General features: G+C 43.0%; 1 protein-coding gene across 1 annotated transcript in view; it reads left to right on the top strand.

Moving 5' to 3' along the window:
• The first annotated feature begins 4,562 nt into the window (after positions 1-4,562).
• The window catches only part of LOC145404891 (uncharacterized), a 52,558-nt gene continuing 35,344 nt past the window's right edge, over positions 4,563-21,776 (top strand). The window contains exons 1-2 of the mRNA XM_080276392.1: positions 4,563-4,619; positions 13,681-13,810. Of these exons, the coding sequence (XP_080132518.1) occupies positions 13,739-13,810 (72 nt within the window). The 5' untranslated portion in view covers positions 4,563-4,619; positions 13,681-13,738. The remainder of the gene's footprint in view (positions 4,620-13,680; positions 13,811-21,776) is intronic.

The raw sequence follows: 21,776 nt of genomic DNA, 5'->3' as shown, positions 1-21,776 counted from the left end.
TATTTATGAGGGAGAATAAATTGTGTGTGTGTGTGTGTGTGTGTGTGTGTGTGTGTGTGTGTGTGTGTGAAATTATTTTTTCCCTAGACATGAAGACTGAATCATCATCAACTTCATCATCATCATCAGGAGCATCATCATCATCATCAGGGTCATCATCATCATCATCATCATCATCAAGAGCAACAGCAGTAGCATTTTCATCATCATCATCATCATCATCACCATCAGGAGCATCATCAGCAGCAGCAGCAACAGCAGCAGTATCATCATCATCATCATCATCAAGAGCATCATCATCACTATCAGCAGCAGCAGCAGCAGCAACAGCAGCAGTATCATCATCATCATCAAGAGCATCATCATCACTATAATCATCATCATCATCATCATCATCGTTATCATCAACCCAAATTTTAATCCCACTCAAGAAACGGGGCGTGGCAAGATCCTGAAACAGAGATAATACATATACAGGAGACGTGAAAAAATCACCATCATCAAAGATAAGACAGAAGCAAGAGACGTGGAAAATCATCATCATTCCAACCCTGATTTCCACCAAAAAGTTAATGTTAGGCAGGATCCTGAGGCAAAGAGACTGTTGGAATAAACGTAGACGTGAAAAAAGAAGGAAGATTCCTCATCCCAGGCCAACATTCCACCTCTGAGGCAGGATGATCCAAAAAGATGAAGGAGAAAAGTAAGAGATATTAAAAAGGAATATCCCTACTAATTCCCACCAAAGACAGCGTGAGACAAAAAGAGAAAGGGGAGAAGGAGGCAGAAAAAAGAAAATCATCATCCATCACCGTTTGACTACAAATGTGACACAGTGGGTAGAACTATGCTAAATACTTGAGGTGTGTCCTTTACGCTGTGTGACACCTGTCCGCCCTCAAGCCTCACACACTAGCAATATTCTCCACGACGAAGCGGCCTTGTCAGCTCCCGGATGGAACTAATACGGTGCTGGCGTGAGTGAAACATTGACATTGGATTGATCTAGCAGAAAGGTCACCCCAGTCGCCACTCCTCTTACTGACGAACCGATACACGATGGAATTCAAATATCTTTCGGAATTAACTTCATTTACGTTTTTGCAGGCCACGGATTTTACTAGATATTGGTGTGGTGCTGATGTAAGTGAAAGATTGAATTCATTGGGCACTACGCGACAAAATTCGAGGTCCTCTCAATTTTCTGTATGACATTTTCGTTTTTCTGGGTCTCAGTTTGCCAGTAATATGATCCTGGCGTGAGTGGAACATTGACAGAGGATTGACTAGGTAGAAGGATCACTCTTATTACTCCTGTCACTGGCTAACTGAGACTACAAAATTCAGACAGCTTTGAAATTGTCTACTGTTTTATGACATACCATTTTTTCTGCATCACAGTTTTACTAGAAATTCAGTGCTGGCTTCAGTGAAATATTGACATTGAAGTGATCAGATATTGCCGTTGTTTGACAGATTTCTAGATCTTTTAGTGATGCCTACTCAACCTTATGGCATTTACCTTCTAGATAATGAATTTTACTAGAGATACACAGTGGTCTGATGAAGCATAAACGTCAATCTTTTCGCTGTTCCTTCTCATTGACATACTAAGACGACATAATTTAAACACCTTTGAAATTATCTCCGCTATATAACGGCATTTACGTTTGTGTGTGTGTGTGTGTGTGTGTGTGTGTGTGACGAGTTATTATAGAAATGCTGATGTAATAGAGAGGGGAGCGGTCATCAATACAGAATGAGGACGCTGCAGTGTGGAGGTCAACCTGGATTATTCATGCCGTGCTGCTGCCTCTGTCACCCCACTACCACTGTTACCACTACCACTTCAACCACATCACCACCACTACTACTACCACTTCAACCACATCACCACCACTACTACTGCCACTTCAACCACATCACCACCACTACCACTTCAACCACATCACCACCACTACCACTTCAACCACATCACCACCACTACCACTACCACTTCAACCACATCACCACCACTACCATTTTTACCACTAGCACTACTGCCATATTCCCACCACAGCCACTGTCACATTGCAACAAGCGCCACAGATACGTCACCACCACCACCACTAGTTTCATTATCATATCCCTTTCACAGCCACTTCACCACATCACTACCATACCACCACAACATCATTATCACATCAAATCACCACCACACCACCACCACCTCGAGCATCACATCACTCCCACCACCATTACGTCACATCCATTGCTACACCACCGTTCACCTCATCCCAAGTGCCACATCCACTGCTACCACACCACCACACCATCACCACCACAACCACCACCACACTCGCTCCCACCTAAACAAGTAAGCAAGCACTCCCATTCCATATTAAAACGCTTTCACCGGTTGGAATATGAGGATACTTTACGTGGGTACTTTATGAGGATACTTTACGTGGGTACTTTATGAGGACACTTTACGTGGGTACTTTATGAGGATACTTTACATGGGTACTTTATGAGGATACATTACGTGGGTACTTTATGAGGATACTTTACGTGGGTACTTTATGAGGATACTTTACATGGGTAGCCTGCTTTATGAGGATACTTTACATGGGTTCTTTATGGGGTTACTTTACGTGGGTTCTTTGAGAATACTTTACATGGGTACTTTATGAGGATACTTTACGTGGGTACTTTATGAGGATACTTTACGTGGGTACTTTATGAGGACACTTTACGTGGGTACTTTATGAGGATACGTTTTATGGATACGGTATGAGGATAATTTTCTTTTTGAGGATACTGTGTAAGATACATATAAGAAAGCAAAAGATACTCTGCTTAGGTGGAAGGGAGGGTGGTCGTGGTAGTGGTACTGTTGTGAGGATCAAGGATAGGGAGGCTGCTGTGGCGTGGGAGAGGGTCGTTACTGAGTAGGGAGCGGGAAAGGAGCGACGTATCTTACATATTACACCTTACTATTATCTTCTCGTTTGTAACTGATGCAAAGTACAGTATGTCGATATTAACCCTTTGACAGCGGTGTTTATGTAAGCTGAATAAAATCGTCCGCCGTAAGCTGGAGTGAGATACAAAAGATGTCTATTCTCGACCAGAACGTAAATCGTCTTAGCTTCAGTGTTACAGATGCCCCAGGTTTCTTGGCATCATAGTAACATCGTGTGACATAAGCTTAATGGGACTGAAAAGAGAGAAGCCACATTTACTAAAAAGCGCATAACATTTCCCCAAGTTTACTTCTAAGTTTTAAACCTTTAACATTTATGCGTAAATATTTATATCTGCATGTTTTTGTAACTCATATGAAACAAACGAATCGCAGAACAGACTACAGAGCTCATTCGCATCGAACTCGCTCCGTACCGTATCTGCGTTCGAAGCTGAAAAGAAAAAGTCCTTGTACTGAGATAGTTGTATTGATGTGTGCTGATTTTGCGCCTTTTGAATACTCACCCGCCTTCGTCCGTTTTGGGGTTGCACAATTTTAAAGCTGTCAATAGAAGGCCAAAGAAAATTACATCGAAATACCAATCCCAGGAACATTTTAGTAGTTTGGGGGTCAGTTGGCATATAAATATAAGCTTGAGGTCATGAAAACGAGCACTGATAAGAATGAGAACATTACTAAGAAGAAATAGATAAAACTTACGAAAAATAAACCGGGAAATGCGTAACTAGATACTCTCATAAATACATATCCGGTACAAGAGAATGTTAAAGGTGTAAACTGCAGAATAAATCGATAAGAACAATATGCACTGAAGCCTGCTGTGCCACCTAGAATACGTCCTTCAGCCTGGCAGTGGTGGCGTGTGTGCTGTGACATACCTTTTGGGTGGGAGGCTGCGTGGCGCCGGCAATTACCTATCGTCTTTAAAACACACCTGACACGGCCGTCTCGTTCACACTGCAGTAATCCTATAATCATTCAACACCCGCGTGGCGCCTCTCCCGTCAACTCCCCACCTCACCATGTACAACGGGGCACGCATCGTTACCATCTGATCGATTATTGTGCCTTGTACTCTCCCACGCTCCCCCTCTCCCTCCCCCCAAATCTCAAGCTGAATCTGACGTGTCGTGTTGCCCTTTTTACCCCCCTTTATTCCAATCAACAGAGCCTAAAGGTCAAAGAGTTTAAAGTTTCTTTAGTTTACGACCAAGTAAACTGATATTGTGGATCTGACAACATTTTTTTAAGGCTTAGAGCATTGTAATCCAGCGGTAGCTTCTGCAGCATCCTGCAGTGTGACGGAATTCCAAAGTTTGGGAACTTGTATGTTGCCAAAATTAATGACCTGGATTCGACAAGTGGAAGTTTAAGTGATTAGTGGAGGACGAGAAATGTATCTGTACTATAGAAGTGGTGCAGTGTAGAGCTATGCCAGTGTACTGGTTCTCGCTCCATCACATGAGGCCAAAAATACAGCAGGGAGCACACAAACGAGTGTAGTGTGTGCGGGTGGTGGAAGTAAGAGTGGCGGGCGTGCGCGGTGCCGCCCCAGCCTGCCTCCCGCTGCTTCACTCTTGGGAGGGGACGCCAGGTGAGCGGAAGTGGCTCACCCTCTCACAGCTACCATACACCACCGCCACCGCCTCAGGTAAGTCATCCACCCACACATACTCCCCGTTCCCTGTCCCTACTCACAGATGTTTCTTTTTTACAAAATCATTACTGCGTGCGATGTCTCCTGAACACGTTACCCTCAAACAAGTTGGTGAGGTGAAGTGTTGTAACTTTAACGATGCATCCCAAACACTTATCACTGACGACAAATATCACACTTATTCCCACAAAGAGCGTTCCTGAGCAGTGTCCAAGGTGTTCCAACGTCATTGCAGGTGAGGAACAGGTGAGAGACGGCAGGTAGAGTCGCGGTGGGTCGTGGAGGGTGGAGGGTGGGGATATCAATGATGCAGTAGCTTACACCCAACACCGGAATGCTGGCTGCTCTCCCGCGCTACTCTCACCACATGTGCGGCTCTTGGGGACATCCTGGGCAGTATTGTAGGGGGTCTTCGTGGCAGTTTATCTTTTAGTCTGCATATTACGCCTTACCATTCCCTTCTGTGTTATATCGTTTGAACATCGGTAAAGTTTGTATCAGTAACACACAAGAGGAGAGTGAGATGAGATATATGGACAAAATCGCTAGGGAAGGGATGTTAAGAAATCTCCAAAGCCGCCTACAGTACTCCCTTAAGTTCATCCGAGGGTACCAGGTCTTATCAAGTGCTATATATATAAATCTTTAGCTGCGGCTGGTGTATTTTGGCGGTTAACTCAAACTAACATTGGAATATTTTGTCCAACTGAGAGACATCATGACACTCAGAGTCTTCAAACACTATCTAGAGTAATCCTTTCTCTGGCACTGGTACACCTAGAAATTGTACTTACGCTAACACAAGACGATTTTGTTAAGGCAGGGAAAATCGTAGTAGCCAGAGTGTTAAATCTTTCCCATACCACCACACTCTTCCTCGACCAAGTTATCGATGTCGTGGCAGTACATTACACCTTTTCTTTCTGTCTTTCTTTCTTTCTTTCTTTCTTTCTTTCTTCGTGCTCCCAAGTTACTACCCAGCGACTGCCCAAACCCCCAGGATAAAACAGTCACTCACGGGGGCCGAACAGAGATGCAGGAGGTGGCAGAGGGCAGCAACACTTGGCTGGGAGTCTTGTTTAGTTATCCCCCTTTCCCCCTTTTCTCTTTTGATCCTTCGTTTCCCTCCCTCCCTGTACATCCCCCTCTCTCTACCCTTTCCCACCTTTTTTCCTTGCTCATTCCCTGTTATTGAGCCGTCTCTACTTCTCTTTCTACCACTTCCTCCTCTTCTCTTCCATGCCTTTGTTTCCCTCTCTTTTCATACCGTGCTGTGTCTCCCTCTCTCTCCACTACTTTTCCCGCCCCTCCTCTTGCAGTTCCTCGCTTCTCACCCAGTTTAGTACTTTATCTTCTCTCCCTCTCTGTTCCCGTCTACCCCTTTCTCCCTTTTCTCCCGTTCCATTCCCTCGTTTCTCTCCGTCTTGTAGGGTGCTGTCTCTCCCTACCTTTCTCTACCTTTTTCTCCCCTTCCATTCCCTCGTCTCTCTCCATCTAGTAGGGTGTTGTCTCTCCCTCTCTTTTTCTCTACCCCTCCCCCTCTTCCCCTCGTCCGTCTCCTCTTGCCTCTCCCTGCCTGATGCCGTGCCGTATCTCCATCTTCTTTCTCTCGATCCTTACGTCACCCTCCACCCTGGGTTTCTCACGCCTCTTTACTCTCATACAAGGTAGTCCATATACACCACTCCTCTTACACTCCGCCGGGTGTTTTTTCGTGTGTTGCCAGGACGAATCAGTTAACGTTATCAGTGTCTCCTCCGGCAATTATTCATCTACACCCCCGCCCACACCTGCAGGATGAGCCGTCACCTCAGCACTTGGGATACCTCCAGGCGTTTCTTGTGGAATATCCTGCCTATTAGTTGGTTATTATTTTTTATCCCCTAGCACTTCTTCCTTAGCGATTTATTTCTGGATACAGCTGGTTAGTGTCCTTTTGCACGTTATCTATGCAGGGTATTACGATTTGAGAATGGCTAATGCAACACGGAGAAGGACAGTAAGATGTAATATACAAAATAAGTCACTTAAGGAAAGGTGTTAGGGAGCTTTTTTAACCGACGAAAATGCGCGTCTTTGCATCGGTAGTGTGAGGGCATACTGAGATGCAATACCCGGAATAATTCGCTAAGGAAGAGGTGTTGCGAATTCACCAAGACCACTCTGAATTCGACGCTAAAACTTAAATATGGCGAAGGGATGGTAAGCTCTCAATTTTGGGCGGCTATTTCAGAAAAGTGTGACGACTTTAGGGCGATCCAGACTTCCCTGTATCGTACCTGACTGCGCTCTGTTATGTGGGATGCAGGCTAATAAAAATAAATAACACTCATAGGCATCCCACAGGTGACCATCAGTTACTGGACACTTGCATTCCCTTTTCCGATTCATTTTGATCATACAACCATCCGTCTGTGCTCTCCAGTCTCTCAAACGCAGTGTGTCCAGCCATCTCGAAATGAACGGATCTTGATTTTGGCTCTCTGTTATCTTGCTTTTGCTTTTTTCTTGGAGGGAACAATCTTGTGGGCTCCTGGCCTTTGGTTCCTTCTTTCTTACATCAAAATAATGTCTAGCCTCAACATTCGCATAACCCCATACTCACGTCAGGAGAGTCCCTAGTGATGTCAGTAATAGGATGAGAGGAATTATTGGCTACATGTGCTCTTTGATTATCAGGATCACATTCAGCTGGGTAGAGTTGTTTGGTTTTAGCCTAAATATAGATCCTTGGTGTGGCAGTAGCAGAGAAACGGTTGCTATCCCTGTTTTACTCTAGCGACCTAAAATTGCCATCTCTCCATCTTGCACGCTGAGTCATGACAATAGATTAACACGAGTATGGTGCTAGTCACGAAGTAGTGCTATCGAGGGGACATAGAGCTCTAGTGCAGTCTTATTTTTACACTGAACTATGTGAGATAAGCTGTAAAAGGACGAAAATCTGGGCCAAGTTGAGTGTGAAAGAAGTATGGATTTCGTTGCTTAATCTTTTGAGTGCAAAGGAATTCTCTCAGGTAAAATCATCCTGTGTTATCTTGAATAATAAACTCAAGTGAACCAAACACAGCAAAAGACTCAACAAAACGCAACATTGTGCCATCTCACCCCAGCCCCCCTCTCCTCTGCTTGTGAAGCTGGCGTATCGATACCACGCTTGCTGTTACATTTGCGAAATGCATCGACCGCGAAGAAACACCACCATCGAAACTGTTTTGGGAAGGATTTGGATTGTTGAATTTAGCCTAAGAAACGGATTAAAGAAGGATGTGGTTAGGAAGCTTAGGTAGCTGAAAGTATAAAGCAAAATATTTTTTTTTAGAGAGAGAGAGAGAGAGTGTTACTGTATGGAGGGAAAGAAGAGAGCAAGATTGACCAAGAGGCTTCATACTGCGTGAGAGAGAGTGGAGGGAGGAGAGAGAGAGAGTGAGAAACGAGTAAGAGAATGTACGAGGAAGGAGACATCTCAGAAAAAGGCGAGGGAGTGTTTGAGGAAGGAAATTGTGTTAGAAGAAGGTGAGGGAGCGTATGGGGAAGGAGGATGTATTAGAAAAAGGGAAAGCGAGTGTATGAGAATGGAGGATGTGTCGTGGGAGGGGAGGTCGTTACTGAGTATGAACAACAGTACCTTCAGGTCCCTCTCGATGTTACAGGATGCAGCGTCAACCTAAAGGACTTAGTGAAGGTATTAAACGGCCATGATCCCCTGTTTCATATCTAATTCCGGAATGAGACTTCAAACACCATCAGCCACTGTCAAAGATGGTCTAAGCCAGAGTTGAATATACGCTGAGCAGAGGTGTGGGGAGAGTGAGTTTTGTTTATTAAAGCCTTAGTACTTAAAAGAAAGCTCACAGTTGACACCTCTAGCAGTAAAAGTGTTATTATTGTGACTGATATTGGATACAGAGGAAAATGTTGCAGGTCTGACAGCGTGGTGGAATTCTAGTCTGCACATGCCGGTACCAAAATTATCTCGCCCATTGGAGACAGTTCTTAACCCACAGACGACGAGAGGACATTCCTAAATTGTGTAAAACTTTTTGTCTGTAGCAAAAGTAAGTTAGCATTAATTTCTGTTGCTATTGGAGCCTAAATCTTGGTATCTAATCAGTGTTTTGCGTTAGAAGGGCAAATGAATCCCTCTTCCACCCAAGCACGTTCGAACTGAAAGGAGAGTGAGTTACCGTCTGTCCTGTTAACTCCTACACAGCGCTTCATTCCCAGTAAATCTTGTAGATAAATACATACAGGTGAGGCTAAGCAAAGGGAGGCAGATGTAAAGCAGGGTAAAGCAGAAAGGTGGCAACAGTGTGAGGGCGTTACTTGGAAGAGGGGAAAATGAGGGAAGGGCAGGGGAAGGGAGGAGAGGAAAATGTCAACCAGGTGCCGTGTTGTCAGGTATTTCACGAACACGCTTTAACTTTTCCCAGGATATTCATATTTACTTTATATACCGTTAACCCTAAACTAAGAGCTAACCCAGCCTAACTTACCCTGGCCCTAGACCTCCAGGGAAAAGAGAAAAAGTTGCCCAAATCGACGAAGGTTCGGAAATTTGTTGCCGCGCCGCCATCACCCGGGCTATAATGTAGGCTCATAATAACAGCCTCCTCCTGATTACTCTCATCACCACCAGGCACATATTAAGCATCCGGGATTGGCATTATTGACCCACGCGTCCTGTACATAAGAGGGGAACAGACTTTAATTAATATGTAAAACAGGGGGAGGGGGAGAAGGTCTGGGAGAGAAGGCAGAGTCAGCCGACAATATTGTGCATTGTAATGTGAGCGCGGCGTTGTTGGTAATGAAAAGTAATTGGCTTTGCGAGTTGCAGCCCTTTCACGACGAGACGCTACTCCTGAGCTGAATAAAATCGTCTGGCGGTAGCGAGAATAACGTGTTGAAGATTTTTCGTTTGGTGAAAGGCTTACTGGGGACTATTTTAACCCCAGACGATTTTATTTAGCTTTGTAAAGACTCCATGAGATGAACGTGAGACACCGCTTCTAGGCTGAGTAAAATCGTCTGATGGCTACAAGATTAAACCATGTAGGTCCATATTCTCGTCGGGAGAGTTATTTGGTCATTGCTCTCTCTTCCAGGGTAGCTGCTTGCCCCTCTCCCTATCTCGTCTACTATTGCCCGTCTTGCCATCCTTGTTTGCGTGTTCTTAATTCAGTTCAGAGGGACAGACTTGAGAAGACGGGGAGGGGGCATCTAAAAGGGTGTGGAATTAGATGGAATTAGATTGCTCAGAGAGAGAGAGAGAGAGAGAGAGACGCGGTGAGGGGCTGAAAAATAGATGGCCAGAGAGGGTTGAGCGCGAGGAGGGAAGAGAGAGAGAGAGAGAGAATGTAAAGTGAGAGATAAAGGAAAGCAGGAGACCCTGGTAAAGGTGAGAGACAGTCATGGAGAAGAAAGGAACCAGGTGAGAGAGAGAGAGAGAGAGAGAGAGAGAGAGAGAGAGAGAGAGAGAGAGAGGGAGGGAGGGAGGGGATGCTGTGAGGTGAGAGACAGACGAACAAATGAGAAAGAGGAAGACAAAATGAAAGGAAAAAGAAAAAGTGAGATTAGCAGCGAAATGATTCAGATAGGTAGAGGAAGAAAGAACCAGGATTAGAGAGAGAGAGAGAGAGAGAGAGGGAGGGAGGGAGGGAGGGAGGAAGGGAGAGAGAGGGAAGCGATCGTAAAGAAGACTGAGTACTTGAGATGTAGTGGATGGGGAGAAGACAGTACGAAGGGAAGAGTGTGTTGAGCAGGTAAATTTGTGGCAGGAAGTGTGTGTGTGTGTGTGTGTGTGTGTGTGTGTGTGTGTGTGTGTGTGTGTGTGTGTGTGTGTGTGTGTGTGTGTTTTCTTGGTATGTTGTGTTGATCTGGTGTAATTATGACAAGGGGAGGGTGTGCTTGTGTGTTTTCTTGCTGTGTTGTGTTTATATGGACAAATGACGACGAACAGAGTGTATGCTTTGTGTTTTCTTGCTGTGTCTGATATTTGCCGTGTTAAATATGGCCATATAATTAGAAGGATAGGGTGTATGTGTGTGTGTGTGTGTGTATGTGTCTTGCTGTGGAAAATGTCAAACTGTTATTGTATGGACGGAAAATAAAAGTAAAGAATGATCAGTGAAGTGAAGTATATGTTTTCAGTAAAGACAGAGAAACGTCAAGTGAATTCGAGTGTTGCAAGCTACTGTACTGTGTTTCATAATGATTTTACGATTATTTAAAGCTGATTAAAGGTCATCCCAATGGCCTCACAGATATTTCAAGTTAGAGGTAGTCTGTATGATAATGGCTTCCGCAAGAAGTTCAGAGAAACACATAATCAAGGCACAGGGCAAACTATTAAATTCAGACCAGTATCAGCAGTTCACAAGGCAATAAAAGAGTTCCGCTTAACATTCATTGATAAACACGGAGGCTTTTTCATTAATATTATTCCCAGATGGCAGTGAAAATAGGAATACTTTGAAACAAATGTTGCGGTCATCAGTTTTACGAAAGCATGAGTGTTGCAGGTGAGGCACTGTGTATCGTAGTGAACTATAAACAACACTGGCTCTGGTGACCTGCAAGACAGATCAAGACAGCTTAAGCCTTACCCATATCCCCTAAGCTGACTAATATCGTCTGGCGCGGGAAGAATTAAATAAGAAAGTATCAGAGGGAGTTAAAGGAGATGGTTCCAAGCTTCTCCAGCCTGAGAGAGATCACCACAGGGCCGAATTAGTCGTTTCAATTCGGTGACGACTTTTTTTGATCTTGCTACGGCCACGACTATACTCAGCTTAGTAGACGCTTTTCAAAATGGAGAGGTTAAATACATCCTTCATTAGCCACTACTACAGGGCTCTTAGAAGCTGAATAAAATCGTCTGTAACCATGAAGAATGAAATGTAAAAAGGGCATCATCTTATCGAAGGGGTTAACTCACTTTGTATCAGTCAGAATAAATTATAAAAATATCTCACACAAGGCTGATGTGATGAGTACTGTTTGGGGTGTATGGTGCTGAAAGTGCTGATAGATTAAGTGCTTCTCGATGTTGTTAGAGAGAGAGAGAGAGAGAGAGTAAAGAAAAAATAAAGCCCTGTCCACGGAATAAGGCTGATCAGTAAAGTAAATCACCCATACAAAGGAAAAATCTTTATAAAAACAAATCACATGGTAGGTTCGTACACAGAAGGTATATAAAAAGAGGAAAAACATAGCCTAGACAAGGAGGACATAAGAGTACATAGAAAATACAGAAAACAGGAGACCTAAGAATACGTATTAAGTACAAGTAACAGTAAGGCTTTATGACGAGGTTTTCTGTTACAAAAAAGCTTTATCTACTAAGCTCTAACCAGCGTGTAACAGAAAGGGATAGAACTGAGGAAGCTTCAAGAGTCTAACCTTCAAAAGTGTAATTATTGAAGCCAAGGACACAGTGGCTTAAGGTCGCACCAAATCGATAGCTAGAATTGATTTAGACAAACTTTCCGACGAGCAGTTTATTTTTAATGCAAGGAAGAAGGAACCAAACGCCAGGAGTCTCAAATTTAAGCAAGTCTTCTAAATATACGCTGTGAGTTTTTTATTTCATGCTGTCAATCAAACATGAACAATTTAATCCAGTATCTTCGTATTCTCGTACTTATGTTTCGTTATGCTTCTACCCCGTTCCTTTTAGTGCAGTTTTATATCTTTTTCTTTATTATTTTTACTGGTTCTTTTAGTGTTTAGTGTCCTTTATTATATTTATTCCCATTTTACTAGGTTCGCCAAAGTTTTAATTAGTTTCCTTTAATGCTTTCTTAATGCCATATGATCCTTGCTGCCTGGCGCTAGATTTTTTTTTTTTTTTATCAATCTACTGATATTTAGAAATTAGGTCCTTCAGTGGGTGTTTTCTCTATATGGATTTCTTTTTTCTTTTTCTCTTTTTTTTTTTTCCATTCCTCTTGCTTCCCCAGTAAAGTTAAAGTATACTGTTGAGTGTAGTAGTCGTGTATGTGCATTGTATTTATCCCATTTAGTTCCCTGTCCCCCCAAAAGGAGGATGGTGGCAGGAAGGAGAGGAGTAACTTCAGCCTGCGGTCCACTGGGTTCACGTTCAGATGAGCCTGGGTTTGGTATTAGTACTATAGTGTCTTTACTCTAACATGGCCCAGATTTTAGTCCTTTTGCAGTTTATTTCACGTAACTCAGTGGCAGAAAAAGAATACTACATCTCTAAATCCTTTCCACAGCACTTCCTCTTGACTAGCATCATATTCTCATGTTAATCCATTGTTACAAACCAGCTTTCAACGTGGAGAGATGGTCGTTTTAGGCCGGGTTAGAGGAAAAATGGTATATTCCCACCCCAGTCTGTTTAGTGCTTAGAAATGAACTTTAGGATGTGGATGAATAGTGAGAATTGTTCCTCTCTCCTTTGTATACGTGCTTTGTATATCTGCATGACTCTGTATCTTTTCTTTACGTTTCACCCTCCCACGCTTTATCACGTGCTTTGTGCCTCCTCCCCTAAATCATACGAAACATCAAAGGATCAGTAGCCAGCAGATCCCACTATCCCTTTACCTTTACGTTTCTCTCCTCCATATATGTGTTTCGTATATCTCCATAAACCTCTATATGTTTGTTTCACGTTCCTCTCTGCTTGTGTGTATATATGTTCTATATATCTCCATGCCTCGTTCGTCAAACCACACAAACTGAAGTGATCAACAGACAGCAAATCCTCCTGACCCTGTGACCACTCTCAGGCTCCGGGTGAGTGAGAATAACTGGATTACAGCCTGTGCCCTCAAGCCGAGCACCTCGTAGTCCCACATCTTTCATTCAGGAGAGTAAACGCCCTGAATTATTAGCGAGCCGGCCCCCAGAGACCCGAGTTGCCAAGAGACGCATTTCCTCGCCCCGCCCTCCCCACTCCAACTTCCGAGGATAAATACGGTTTGTGTACTGTAGCGTAGACGATACTTCCACGGCTGATATTGATCACAGCTTTGAACCCGCCTGATTTTCTTTCTTTTTCTTTCTTTTTTTTGTGCTGTTGCAGGGTGTGTGTGTGAGGGGAGACTGGCGCGGGAGGAGGCTGGAGGAGGTGCCGGGACAGGATGCCGACACTACTGAGCCAACCTGGTGGTAGCGGCCTCCTCGCAGCCACCGTCATCATGGCCACAGTCATGGTCAGTTCAAACACTTGTTTTTTTTTTTACACACCAGTTCTTGTGCACCTGTTTTACACACCTGTTTTTATGCAGTTGTTTTACACACCTGCTTTACACACCGATTTTAATAAACCCTTTTTACATACATGTTATTATATCTATTTTACACGCCCTTGATACACCTGCTTACACATGTTTTTGCACATTTGTTTTACACACCTGTTATTATGCCAGTCTTTACACACTGCCCACAGTAGCGAATCCATAGAGGGAAGGGACCTAAACCTCTTCTATTATAATTTTTAGTTGTACCAAGTTTTTCCCTGGTCGCCAGAAGGATAAAATCATTGTGTTTTGTTAATAAAGACAACTAACACCTGCAGTAAAGACACAGAATTAACGAAATAAATAAATAGAGTGTTTTCCACCAACTTCTAGTATGATTTGAACTTTACTGATAAAGTTTAATCATCAGTGGGTACAGAAATATTGTTCCCCCTTTTACTAAATGCTGGATCGGCCCCCTGTTAAAGTGTTTGCGTGAACTGTTATTTTTTTGATGATGTCTGGTTGATATTGTACAAAGTCTGGGTAAGTTTTCTCAACCTGCAATTTTACGCTGTTTATTATTCATACACAGTGAAGGTTAGGCCAGTTTGAGAGCCTGAGTGTGTGTTTACCGACGCAAAATATTAGTTGTACTGGTTGTGTAGTTATAAATTGATTCCTTGTCTAATCATAGTGAACCAGAATTTTAACTTCAACAGTGATAACATACAGAAGCTAAGGAAACATACATTCTAGTGCTTCCAGAATTTATCGTTTGTCGTCTTCAGAAGTTTTAATGTTTTGTTAAGCAGATCAGACGCAGTTGATTAAGAGAGAGCCATATTGTACCTACCCCTCCCGTTTCCTTCCCTCGTCCCACAACTACTATCTTCCTTACCCCCCAGATTTCTATCCCTGCTCCCCCTAGCCCTTGCACCCTTATCCTTGGCACCCCCCTTGACTCCCCTGCCCCTGCCCCTGCTCTCCTACCCCTGCCTCTCCTTGCCCCTGCCTTCTCTAACCCTGCCTCACCCCACCCCTGGCACCCCCACCCCTGCCTTCCCTTCCTTGTTGGTGGTCAGGAAAAATAAGTAAAAATTAGGGCCGCTAGTAACATAGAGCTTTTTATCCATATAGTCAGGAAAAAATAGATTAATAAATAGATGGATACATTGGTAGATAGATAGATAGATAAATATGTAGAAAGATAAGTATTTCTGGAATGAAAGTGAAAAAATATGACGCAATAGTGAATGAAAATATGAATAACCTGAGACTACGGGAGAGGGAGATGATGAAGAAGATAAAAGGTGAAAGGTGCAGGAACGATACAAGATTATAACTGAAAACGAAGAAGAAAGAATTAGAAAAAAAATAAAAATAAAAATAAATTATATATGATGGAGTTGAAGGAGGTAGGAGGGAAAAAAATAATTAGGCTCGTATTTTCGTTCGTTAAGGAAGCTCCCTAACACCTCTTCCTTAGCGATTTATTTTTGGATGAGTGGTTAGTATCCTTTTTTACGTTTATGCAGAGTATGGCGATATTAGAATGATTTATGCAGCACAGAAGAGGACAATAAGGTGTGATAAGCAAAATAAATCTCTCAGGAAAAGATGTTACGGAGCCTTCGGTCTAATTCCCATGACTGTACGAGGGTCACTAAGGCAGTCTGTTTATTCTAGGTCCTTATTTACCCCTAGGATACGACCTGCATTGTCTGTTATCAGGTCTCCATTTGTACTATGGGATGAACAACGGCCAAGAGGATACAGATTGAGTTCAAAGGGAGGGTAGGTAGGTAGCAGGGAGGGTAGATAGGTAGAAAGGAAGGTAGGTAAGTAGGAGGGAGGGTAGGTAGGTAGGAGGGAGGGTAGGTAGGTAGGAGGGAGGGTAGACAGGTAGAAAGGAAGGTAGGTAGGTAGGAGGGAGGGTTGGTAGAAGGAGGGTAGGTAGGTAGAAAGGAAGGTAGGTAGCTAGGACGGAGGGTTGGTAAGTAGTAGGGAGGGTAGGTAGGAAGGAGGACAGGTCAAAGGAGGGTAGGTGGGTAGCTTTTTTTTTTTTTTTTTTTTTTTTATGTGCTCGACTCTGGGCATAGGCTTCTCAGCCTGCTCCCAAGGCCCAGTAGTCCTCCTACATATCGTATACCTCTACATGTCACCACTTCGGCGCTAACACCCACCGTCCATATTGAATACATGCTAGGGCTGTCTCATACAGGACTGGTGTATTGGTATTACCGGGGGTATTTTTACGACATGTCGGCGGGTAGGTAGAAACAGGTAAAAAGAGGATGGATAGGTAGGTAGGTAGGAGGGAAAGTAGGCAGAGGGAAGGATAGATAGGTAAGAGGGAGGGTAGGTAGGCAGGAAAGAGGGTAGGAGGGAGGGAGGGTGCGTGATGAGCTGAGGCAGGGAAACATTAACATGGTTTACCTGGCTGCCGTGTTCCCTGCCCCACCCTGCCTCGCCTTACCATGTTCTATTTCATCCTGCCTTATCCTGCCTCCCCTTGACCCACCCTGCCTCGCACTTCCTCGTCCTACCTTATCCTACTTCCTGCCTCACCTTGTCTCCTGCCTCACTCCTGTACTTTCTGTATCACATATGCATAAAGTCTACGGTGAGGGGAACCCACATTTCATTAGGACCCAGCGCACGGCCTCTCACAACTGCTGAAGTGAGAGAGAGAGAGAGAGAAAGGGAGAGAGAGAGAGAGCGAGAAAGAGAGAGAGAGAGACCCATACAAGATCTTGAGAGGGACAAAAGCCATGATCTCAGCCGGATAAAAGACTACTAGAGATTGTAAGATTGTAGGAGACTTTACAAGACGGCGCTTCTAAGTGTCTCTCTCTCTCTCTCTCTCTCTCTCTCTCTCTCTCTCTCTCTCTCTCTCTCTCTCTCTCTCTCTCTCTCTCTCTCTCTCTCTCTCTCTCTCTCTCTCAGCCTTTTGACAGGAGTGGCTCTTTCTAAACAGCGTGGCCTTCACATACCCCACTACCACCACACACAGCCCTGGCTACCTTAAGCATCACTACCATCATCACAAACATCACTATCATCACCATAAACATCACTACCATCATCACAAACATCACTACCATCATCACAAACATCACTACCATCATCACAAACACAACCACCATAATCACAAACATCACTACCATCATCACAAACATCACTACCATCATCACAAACCACTACCATTGTCACTAACCACTAACATCATCACAAACACCATTACCATCATCACAAACACACTACCATCATCACAAACACACTACCATCATCACAAACACCACTACCATCATCACAAACACACTACCACCATCACAAACACCACTACCATCATCACAAACACCACTACCATCATCACAAACACCACTACCATCATCACAAACACACTACCACCATCACAAACACCACTACCATCATCACAAAACACTACCATCATCACAAACATCACTACCATCATCACAAACACCACTACAATCATCACAAAACACTACCATCATCACAAACACCACTACCATCATCACAAACACCACTACCATCATCACAAACACACTACCATCATCACAAACATCACTACCATCATCACAAACACCACTACCATCATCACAAAACACTACCATCATCACAAACACCACTACCATCATCACAAACACACTATCATCATCACAAACACACTACCACCATCACAAACACCACTACCATCATCACAAACACCACTACCATCATCACAAACACCACTACCATCATCACAAACACCAATACCATCATCACAAAACACTACCATCATCACAAACACCACTACCATCATCACAAACACACTACCATCATCATAAACACCACTACCATCATCACAAACACACTACCATCATCACAAACATCACTACCATCATCACAAACACCACTACCATCATCACAAAACACTACCATCATCACAAACACCACTACCATCATCATAAACACACTACCATCATCACAAACACACTACCACCATCACAAACACCACTACCATCATCACAAACAACAATACCATCATCTCAAAACACTACCATCATCACAAAACACTACCATCATCACAAACACCACTACCTTCATCACAAACACACTACCATCATCACAAACATCACTACCATCATCACAAACACCACTACCATCATCACAAACACCACTACCATCATCACAAACATCACTACCATCATCACAAACACCACTACCGTCATCACAAACACCACTACCATCATCACAAACACACTACCACCATCACAAACACCACTACCATCATCACAAAACACTACCATCATCACAAACATCATTATCATCATCACAAACACCACTACCATCATCACAAAACACTACCATCATCACAAACACCACTACCATCATCACAAACACACTACCATCATCACAAACATCACTACCATCATCACAAACACCACTACCATCATCACAAAACACTACCATCATCACAAACACCACTACCATCATCACAAATACACTACCATCATCACAAACACACTACCACCATCACAAACACCACTACCATCATCACAAACACCACTACCATCATCACAAACACCACTACCATCATCACAAACACCACTACCATCATCACAAACATCACTACCATCATCACAAACATCACTACCATCATCACAAACACCACTACCATCATCAAAAACACCACTACCATCATCACAAAACACTACCATCATCACAAACACCACTACCATCATCACAAACACACTACCATCATCACAAACACACTACCACCATCACAAACACCACTACCACCATCACAAACACCACTACCATCATCACAAACACCACTACCATCATCACAAACACACTACCGTCATCACAAACACACTACCGTCATCACAAACACCACTACCATCATCACAAACACACTACCATCATCACAAACACATTACCACCATCACAAACACCACTACCACCATCACAAACACCACTACCACCATCACAAACACCACTACCATCATCACAAACACCACTACCATCATCACAAACACCACTACACTCATCACAAACACCACTACCACCATCACAAACACCACTACCATCATCACAAACACCACTACCACCATCACAAACACCACTACCACCATCACAAACACCACTACCATCATCACAAAACACTACCATCATCACAAACACCACTACCATCATCACAAACACCACTACCATCATCATAAACACACTACCACCATCACAAACACCACTACCATCATCACAAACACCACTACCATCATCACAAACACCACTACCATCATCACAAACACCACTACCATCATCACAAACACCACTACCATCATCACAAACATCACTACCATCATCACAAACATCACTACCATCATCACAAACACCACTACCATCATCACAAACATCACTACCATCATCACAAACACCACTACCATCATCACAAAACACTACCATCATCACAAACACCACTACCATCATCACAAAACACTACCATCATCACAAACACCACTACCATCATCACAAACACACTACCACCATCACAAACAGCACTACCACCATCACAAACACCACATCCATCATCACAAACACACTACCATCATCACAAACATCACTACCATCATCACAAACACCACTACCATCATCACAAAACACTACCATCATCACAAACACCACTACCATCATCACAAACACACTACCACCATCACAAACACACTACCACCATCACAAAACACTACCATCATCACAAACACCACTACCATCATCACAAACACCACTACCATCATCACAAACACCACTACCATCATCACAAACACCACTACCATCATCACAAACATCACTACCATCATCACAAACATCACTACCATCATCACAAACACCACTACCATCATCACAAACATCACTACCATCATCACAAACACCACTACCATCATCACAAAACACTACCATCATCACAAACACCACTACCATCATCACAAAACACTACCATCATCACAAACACCACTACCATCATCACAAACACACTACCACCATCACAAACAGCACTACCACCATCACAAACACCACATCCATCATCACAAACACACTACCATCATCACAAACATCACTACCATCATCACAAACACCACTACCATCATCACAAAACACTACCATCATCACAAACACCACTACCATCATCACAAACACACTACCACCATCACAAACACACTACCACCATCACAAACACCACTACCATCATCACAAACACCACTACCATCATCACAAACATCACTACCATCATCACAAACACCACTACCATCATCACAAACACCACTACCACCATCACAAACACACTACCACCATCACAAACACCACTACCATCATCACACACTACCATCATCACAAACACACATCATCACAAACACACTACCACCATCACAAAACACTACCATCATCACAAACACCACTACCATCATCACAAACATCACTACCATCATCACAAACACCACTACCGTCATCACAAACACCACTACCATCATCACAAACACACTACCACCATCACAAACATCACTACCATCATCACAAACACCACTACCATCATCACAAACATCACTACCATCATCACAAACATCACTACCATCATCACAAACACCACTACCATCATCACAAACATCACTACCATCATCACAAACACCACTACCATCATCACAAACATCACTACCATCATCACAAACACCACTACCATCATCACAAAACACTACCATCATCACAAACACCACTACCATCATCACAAACACACTACCACCATCACAAACAGCACTACCACCATCACAAACACCACATCCATCATCACAAACACACTACCATCATCACAAACATCACTACCATCATCACAAACACCACTACCATCATCACAAACACACTACCACCATCACAAACACACTACCACCATCACAAAACACTACCATCATCACAAACACCACTACCATCATCACAAACATCACTACCATCATCACAAACACCACTACCGTCATCACAAACACCACTACCATCATCACAAACACACTACCACCATCACAAACACCACTACCATCATCACAAAACACTACCATCATCACAAACATCATTATCATCATCACAAACACCACTACCATCATCACAAAACACTACCATCATCACAAACACCACTACCATCATCACAAACACACTACCATCATCACAAACATCACTACCATCATCACAAACACCACTACCATCATCACAAAACACTACCATCATCACAAACACCACTACCATCATCACAAATACACTACCATCATCACAAACACACTACCACCATCACAAACACACTACCACCATCACAAAACACTACCACCATCACAAACACCACTACCATCATCACAAACACCACATCCATCATCACAAACACACTACCATCACCACAAACACCACATCCATCACCACAAACATCACTACCATCATCACGGCTATGTATTGTGAGACATGTAATAACCAATACTATGAGAGATGCAAATATAGATAGATAAATAGATTGACTGATTGACTTTTTAATATAGATATGGATACAGATGCATATATAATTTTAGAGAGAGAGAGAGAGAGAGAGAGAGAGAGAGAGTTATCAGTATTCTTAGATATAAAAAAGTTACCGAAAACCTTGCTAAATGGCTGTTATTTATTTATTTATTTCTGTATTTATTTATTATTTTCTTTCATATCATTTCTTCTTATGGCCAAAATTTTATATATTCCTCTGTCTAGAAAATTCAAAAGATTATAATAATTTACCCATGATGAAAGATATTTATCTGCAGGATCACAATGTCAACATAATTTTTGCAGACCCCTTTTCTGCCTAGAGTGCCATCGACTATAGAATGACAAGGGAGAAGTGTGTGTGTGTGTGTGTGTGTGTGTGTGTGTGTAT

This window comes from Coenobita brevimanus, chromosome 65 (assembly GCF_032717465.1).
Source record: "Coenobita brevimanus isolate Jiangsu-jjx chromosome 65, ASM3271746v2, whole genome shotgun sequence".
NCBI lineage: Eukaryota > Metazoa > Arthropoda > Malacostraca > Decapoda > Coenobitidae > Coenobita > Coenobita brevimanus.
This window is presented reverse-complemented; position numbering and strand designations above follow the sequence as displayed.